Source organism: Mizuhopecten yessoensis, unplaced genomic scaffold (genome assembly GCF_002113885.1).
Source record: "Mizuhopecten yessoensis strain PY_sf001 unplaced genomic scaffold, ASM211388v2 scaffold716287, whole genome shotgun sequence".
Lineage (NCBI taxonomy): Eukaryota > Metazoa > Mollusca > Bivalvia > Pectinida > Pectinidae > Mizuhopecten > Mizuhopecten yessoensis.
Window position 1 is genome coordinate 35,361 of NW_018480041.1, and position 7,777 is coordinate 43,137.

General features: G+C 37.7%; 1 protein-coding gene across 3 annotated transcripts in view; it reads right to left on the reverse strand.

The window, feature by feature from the left end:
- Window positions 1-218: 218 nt before the first annotated feature.
- LOC110442656 (synaptobrevin homolog YKT6-like) overlaps window positions 219-7,777 on the reverse strand; it is a 105,748-nt gene continuing 98,189 nt past the window's right edge. For all 3 annotated transcript variants that reach the window (XM_021486362.1, XM_021486360.1, XM_021486361.1), the window contains exons 7-9: window positions 4,772-4,837; window positions 1,454-1,555; window positions 219-1,121 (exon numbers count right to left, since the gene is read on the reverse strand). In XM_021486362.1, the coding sequence (XP_021342037.1) occupies window positions 1,086-1,121; window positions 1,454-1,555; window positions 4,772-4,837 (204 nt within the window). In that variant the 3' untranslated portion in view covers window positions 219-1,085. The remainder of the gene's footprint in view (window positions 1,122-1,453; window positions 1,556-4,771; window positions 4,838-7,777) is intronic.

Consider the following 7,777-nt stretch of genomic DNA (forward strand, 5'->3'; position numbering starts at 1 on the left):
ACCCACCTTTTATACAAAATTGAGTCCCCTTGGCCTAAGTGGCCTAAGGATGCTCCAGACCAAATTTAGTCAAAATCTACTTAGCCGTTCAGGACTAGTAGCGATTTAAAGAAAAAGTTGACAGATGGACGACGGACGGACAACGTAAGCTGCGGTATGGCATAAGCTCACCATGATCCTTTGGACCAGGTGAGCTAAAAAACAACAAAGAACAGAAATATGAATTCAGTTATTTTGTTAATGTGCATCTTTACTGTTTAGTCAGTATTGGTTTTTTTCACAAAATTGTAAGTAAAATACCTGGGTACAATAAAAATATTTAATACCTGTTCAATGCATAAAGAAAATTAAGAGAGAAAAAACAAATACACTATCAAGTATGTCATGTGCCTAATAGCATGCTTTTGTCTTGTTTTTTGTGTTTTTCCATACATTCATTTCATGAGAGAATCAATCAATTCTGTTTAAAACCCGTGAAACATCAAATGGGAACCATGTTAGCAGTAGTAAAAGTGATAACAATGCATCACTAAAATAATGAACACAGCATTTCATAAATTGCACTTGATGCAGTACCCACTGTTCCGTTATCATTTCTATCACAGGAAATCTCTTCATCCTTCCCATCTTGCGAAAATACTCCTCATTCTTCCTGTTAAATGAATTTCGGAACAGTCTGCATCATCTGTTTTACTACTTTCCTTGACTGTTGTGCAGTGTTATAGACGACTTGCTTGGGTTCGGGATGGTTGAGGGTAGTATGTTAAGCGTTCATGATGACTGATGAGGGTAGTACAATGTTCAGAACAAGTGACTGGGTAAAATACACTTCGGTAATTTACTAGAGACACTAGCTTCACAACAATACAGCACATATACATAGTCAAGTGTACTTCATCCATGACCAGAAATTCCTGTCAGTCATCTGGTCTCTATCACAACATGGCATTTACATTTGTAGCGTCTGGCATCACGTCATCCACATGCAATATCATGTATTGCACATGTAATATAATGTGTTCCACATGACTTGGTCCATTTGAATAGCTTGGGCTGTTCGTAAAGGGGCCACATTTGCCAATTTTTCATAATATCACACAACATGAATTGGTTTTTCTAGCCTGCAAAAATAAATACAAAAACTTTTATTTACATGGAATTGCTTAACGTTTAATACAACTAAAATTTCTACTTGGAAATTAGAGGCAATGTCAATTTGTTAAAGTGAAAATAAATGACACGTTATTAATACTTGCCAAATATACGCAATATTTATATACAGTAGGTTGGAAGATGGATTGGTTCTTAAAAACCAAAAAACTTTGATAAATGCACATAAAGAAGTCACGTAAGGCTCAGTTTGAAATAAACCAAGAACTGCAGAATTCACTTATTATATATAATCCACAGACATAAACAACACAGATGGTCAATACCATTATTTTGTACTTACAGTTTTATAGAAGGCTTTAGACTGAACACTAAGATCGGCTGACCTGTCCACTAAAGCATCTAACTTCTCATCACGCTCCAGCAGTGCTTCTATAGTATTATGCTGTCAAAAACAAAATTCAGACTGTCTAGAATTACTCTTCTACAGGTTTAGCTTTGAAAATTTAATGAGCTTTTTAAACATTGTTGCATTTTGATTTTTTTCATTTTTGTCTTCAGAAATATATAGAGTGAATGAAAGTGGGCAAGCAAGTTACAGAAATGATAAAAGACATTCATACAGCAAAGATGAATTCTCTACATAAATAGTACATATAATGAATCAGCACATAAAACTTTTTACCAGTCTAAAATAGAAGTACTTGTCTATACACAACCCTGGTTCAATTTACAAGGTTAAAGTGATTTATCATTCTTAATCTGGATCATAATGCAAGAGGACTTGAAACCAGAGAATGGATCTTGAAATGATGATCTTGAGATACTAATTTACAACAAGAGTACCGCAGGGCGGAACAATATACACCTGTCAAATGCCATATAGTGTTATATACTTTCTTACATTGAAATAATATCTGCATCATTCTAAGAGTGGCTAGCTATAAACAAGAGGCCCAATGGGCCTGAATCGCTCACCTAGTATTAATCTAACAAATAATCTTTAAAGTGGACCAAAATACAGCTACAGGCAGAATATCAGTGTTTGACTCATAAGAACCTATTACATAAGGTTGAACAGAGTTTATAGTCAGTCGTCCAACCAAGCATGCTTCTGGCAAAATATCATAACCCTGGACCTTTTAGTTATACAGACCAAGTCATTTAAAGATTTAAACATATATTGACCACTGTGAACTTGCATATGGGCAAAGGTCATTCATTTGAAAAAACCTGGTAGTCCTTCATCCCAGCATGTTAATATGGCCAAATATCATCACCCTTAGCCTTTTGCTTATTGAGAAGAGGTTGTTTAAAGGTTTTAAACATATTTGACCCCTGTGACCTTTAATATATGTCGCGGTCATTCATTTTAACAAACTTGGTAGCGCTTCATACCAGCATGCTACAGGCCAAATATAATAACCCTCAACCAATTGGTTATTGAGAAGAAGTAGTTTTAAAGGTTTTAAACATATTTGACCCCTGTGACCTTGAAAATAGGTGAAGGTCATTTGTTTGAACAAACTTAGTAGCCCTTCATCCCAGCATGCTAAAGGCCAAATATCATCACCCTAGGCCTCTTTGTTATTCAGAAGAAATCGTTCAAAGATTTTAACATATTTGACCCATGTGACCTTGGATATGAGTGAAGTTCATTCATTTGAACATATTTTATACTTCATCCCAGCATCTCACTGGCAAAATATCATAACCCTGGGCCTCTTGGTAGTTCAGAAGAAGTTGTTTAAAGGTTTTAAACATATTTGACCCCTGCAACCTTGAAAATGGGCAAAGGTCATTTGTTTAAACAAACTTGGTAGCCCTTCATCCAAGCATGTTACTGGCCAAATATCATCGAAGGACTTTTGGTTATTGAGAAGAAGTTGTTTAAAGGTTTTTAACATGTTTGAACCCTGTGACCTTGAAAATTGATGAAGGTCATTTGTTTGAAAAAACTTGGTAGCCCTTCATTTCAGCATGTTACTGGCCAAATATTATCACCCTAGGCCTTTTAGTTATTCAGAAGAAGTTGTTTAAAGATTTTAACATATTTGACCCATATGACCTTGAAAATAAGTGAAGGTCATTTGTTTTAACAAACATGGTAGCTCTTCATCCCAGCATGTCACTGGCCAAATATCATCACCCTAGGCCTCTTGGTTCTTCAGAAGAAGTCGTTCAAAGATTTTAATATATTTGACCCCTGTGACCTTGAATATGGCTGAAGGTCATTCATTTGAACAAACTTGGTATCCCTTAATAACAGCATGCAACTGACCAAATATCATCACCCTGTGCATTTTGGTTATTCAGAAGAAGTTGTTTAATGTTTTCAACATATTTGACCCCTGTGACCTTGATTATAGGGGAAGGTCATTCATTTGAACAACTTGATAGCCCTTTACCCCAGCACGTTACTGGACTAATATCATCACCTTCGGCATTTTGGTTATTGAGAAGAAGTTGTTTAAAACATATTTGCCCCCTGTGACATTGAATATGGGTGAAGGTCATTCCTTTGAACAAACTTTGTAGCCTTTCATCTCAGCATGCTACTGGTCAAATATCATCACCCTGAGCATTTTGGTTATTCAGAAGAAGTTGTTTAAAGTTTTTAACATGTTTGACCCCTGTGACCTTGAATATAATTGAAGGTCATTCATTTGAACAAACTTGGTAGCCCTTCACCCATGCATGCTACTGGCCAAATATCATCTCCCTGGGCAGTTTGGTTATCGAGGAGAAGATGTTTAAAGTTTTTAACATATTTGACCCCTGTGACCTTGAAAATGGGTGAAGGTCATTAATTTTAACAAACTTTGTAGCCCTTCATCCCAGTTTGCTTCAGGCAAAATATCATCACTCTAGGCCTTTCGGTTATTAAGAAGAAGTCATTTAAAGTAAAATATTTACGCCGGAAGCGGGATGCCGCGCCACGGCATAAGCTCACTTAGCACTTCGTGCCAGGTGAGCTAAAAATGTTGGAGGAGATTGCTGGACAAAAATCAAATACTGAAATAAACAAAGAGCAATAACTTTTGCAAAAATTTTTGAATCAAAATTCTTTTCAAGGAAACACAACAACATATTATGATTATCTAGCCTATTAAGTTTCAAAGAAATCTGTCAAAAATGTAGGAGAGCTCCAGACAAAAAATCAAATACTGAAATGAACAAACGGCAAAAAAAAGTTATCAAATCAAATATGTTTTAAGGGAGATACAACTTCATATCATGATTATAATGTATACCAAGTTTCAAAGAGATCGGTCGAAAAATGTAGGAGGAGATTGCCGGACAAACAAAAGTTAAGACAGGATAGATGGACGGACAAACCCATATCATAATACTCCCGTAAAATTTGACGGGTGTATAAAAATTGGTAATTTAATTGGATCATACAGATAGATATTGAAGTAAGAACAGGCATATCAAAAGCCCCTGAAAAGCATGACTAAAGCCTGCACAACAAGAGCATCCAACAAACAGCTTGCTTTTTCCTTGAAGTGTGTATTCACTCCACAAGGTTTGTCCATTCTGTGGTTCTTTCCACTGTATCATTTTAAACATGAAGTCCTAGAATTACTTTCAGTATGTAAGATTGAAGGTATAGCTACATACCCTAACACTATATAGAATGCTGTAGTAATGAGCTTACCAGAATAATTTTTGTCTCGTCCAACTCCTTTTGTACCTTTGACATGGCATCAGCTTCTTGTGGATCCTTCAACAATCAATTTGAAGATTACATATTATTGTAAAAATTTGAACTGTACTCCAATTTGGTTAAACTTAACACATAATTAGTCACCCCTGGGGGAACCCCAGTGGGGACCACTAATTTCGGTTTCAGTCCCAGATTTTGACCTCTGTTGTCTTTGGCTGTTAAGTGTCTTGCTTCTGTCGGAATATACCAGGCGCTTATTACAAGCTCTTGATTAACTCAGATATCAATTTCCTTTCTAAACAGGAATAGCATAAAACCTAAAGGCGTTCCAAATTTCCCATGGGAATTACATATAACCTAAAGATGATACGAGTATGAATTAGGCACCTTTGAGGTTCTCGAAGGGGTAATTATTAACTGTCGTATTATAAATTGCTATTGACTGATTTAGATATTTTATGTCTGACCAACGACTACCGTTCATATTTGCGTATAGTGCACACTTTTTTAAGGGAACAAGAGGCCCAATGGGCCTGCATCGCTCACCTGGTATTAATCTCACACTTGTAATCTTAAAAATGGACTAATATACAGCTACAGGCAGAATATCAGTGTTTGATTCATAAGAACCTATTAAAAGATTTAAACATATGACGCATGTGACCTTGAATGTCGAACAAGGACATCAGGTTGAAAGTGGATCAAGGTCATTCATTTGAACAAACTTGGTAGTCCTTCATCCCAGCATGCTATAGGCCCAATATCAGTACCCTGGGCGTTTAGGTTATTGAGAAGAAGGCGTTTGAAGATTTTTAGACATCTGACTCCAGTGACCTTGAAAGTTGGTCAAGGTCAAACATTTTAACAAACTTGGTAGCCCTTCATCCCAGCATGCTACAGGCCCAATATCAGTACCCTGGGCGTTTCGGTTATTGAGAAGAAGGCGTTTGAAGATTTTTAGACATCTGACTCCAGTGACCTTGAAAGTTGGTCAAGGTCAAACATTTTTACAAACTTGGTAGCCCTTCATATCAGCATGCTACAGGCCCATTATCATTACCCTGGCCCTTTTGGTAATTGAGAAGAAGTTGTTTGAAGATATAAGACATTTAATATCAGTACCCTGGGTGTTTTCGCTATTGAGAAGAAGGCGTTTGAGGATTTTTAGACATCTGACTCCAGTGACCTTGAAAGTTGGTCAAGGTCAAACATTTTAACAAACTTGGTAGCCCTTCATATCAGCATGCTACAGGCCCATTATCATTACCCTGGCCCTTTTGGTAATTGAGAAGAAGTTGTTTGAAGATATAAGACATCTAATATCAGTACCCTGGGTGTTTTGGCTATTGAGAAGAAGGCGTTTGAAGATTTTAAGACATCAGACTCCAGTGACCTTGAAAGTGGGTCAAGGTCATTCATTTGAACAAACTTGGTAGCCCTTCATCCCAGCATGCTAAAGGCCCATTATCAGTACCCTGGCCCTTTTGGTTATTGAGAAGAAGTTGTTTGAAGATATAAGACATCTAATATCAGTACCCTGGGTGTTTTGGCTATTGAGAAGCAGACGTTTGAAGATTTTAAGACATCAGACTCCAGTGACCTTGAAAGTTGGTCAAGGTCATTCATTTGAACAAAATTGGTAGCCCTTTGTCCCAGCATGCTACAGGCCCAATATCAGTACCCTGGGCCTTTTGGTTATTGAGAAGTTGTTTGAAGATTTTAACATATTCCAATCCCTGTCACCTTGAAAGTTGGTTAATGTCATTTATTTGAACAAACTTGGTAGCCCTTCATCCCAGCATGCTACAGGCCCATTATCAGTACCCTGGCCCTTTTGGTTATTGAGAAGAAGTTGTTTGAAGATTTTAAGACATCTGACCCCAGTGACCTTGAAAGTGGGTCAAGGTCATTCATTTGAACAAACTTGGTAGCCCTACATCCCAGCATGCTACAGGCCCAATATCAGTACACTGGGCCATTTGGTTATTGAGAAGAAGTCGCATGAAGATTTTACGACATTTGACCCCTGTGACCTTGAAAGTTGGTCAAGGTCATTCATTTGAAAAAATTGGTAGCCCTTCATTCCAGCATGCTACAGGCCTAATATCAGTAGCCTGGGCCTTGTGGTAATTGAGGAGAAGTCGCTTGAAGATTTTACGACATTTGACCCCTGTGACCTTGAAAGTTGGTCAAGGTCATTCATTTGAAAAAACTTGGTAGCCCTTCATTCCAGCATGCTACAGGCCTAATATCAGTAGCCTGGGCCTTGTGGTTATTGAGAAGAAGTTGTTTGAAGATTTTACGACATTTGACCCCTGTGACCTTGAAATTGTTCAAGGTCATTCATTTGAAAAAAACTTGGTAGCCCTTCATCCCAGCATGCTACAGGCTAAATATCAGTACCCTGGCCCTTTTGGTTATTGAGGAGAAGTTGTTTGAAGATTTTAAAGACATCTGACCCCAATGACCTTGAAAGTGGGTCAAGGTCATTCATTTGAACAAACTTGGTAGCCCTTCATATCAGCATGCTACAGGCCCATTATCATTACCCTGGCCCTTTTGGTAATTGAGAAGAATTTGTTTGAAGATTTTAACATATTTCAATCCCTGTCACCTTGAAAGTTGGTCAAGGTCATTTATTTGAACAAACTTGGTAGCCCTTTATCCCAGCATGCTACAGGCCCAATATCAGTACCCTGGGCCATTTGGTTATTGAGAAGAAGTTGTTTGAAGATTTTAAACATCTGACACCAGTCACCTTGAAAGTGGGTCAAGATCATTCATTTGAACAAACTTGGTAGCCCTTCACCCCAGCATGCTACAGGCATAATATCAGTACCCTGGGGCTTTTGGTTATTGAGAAGAAGTTGTTTGAAGATTTAAGACATCTGACCCCAGTGACCTTGAAAGTGGATCAAGGTCATTTATTTGAACAAACTTGGTAGCCCTTCACCCCAGCATGCTACAGGCCCAATATCAGTACCCTGGTCCTTTTGG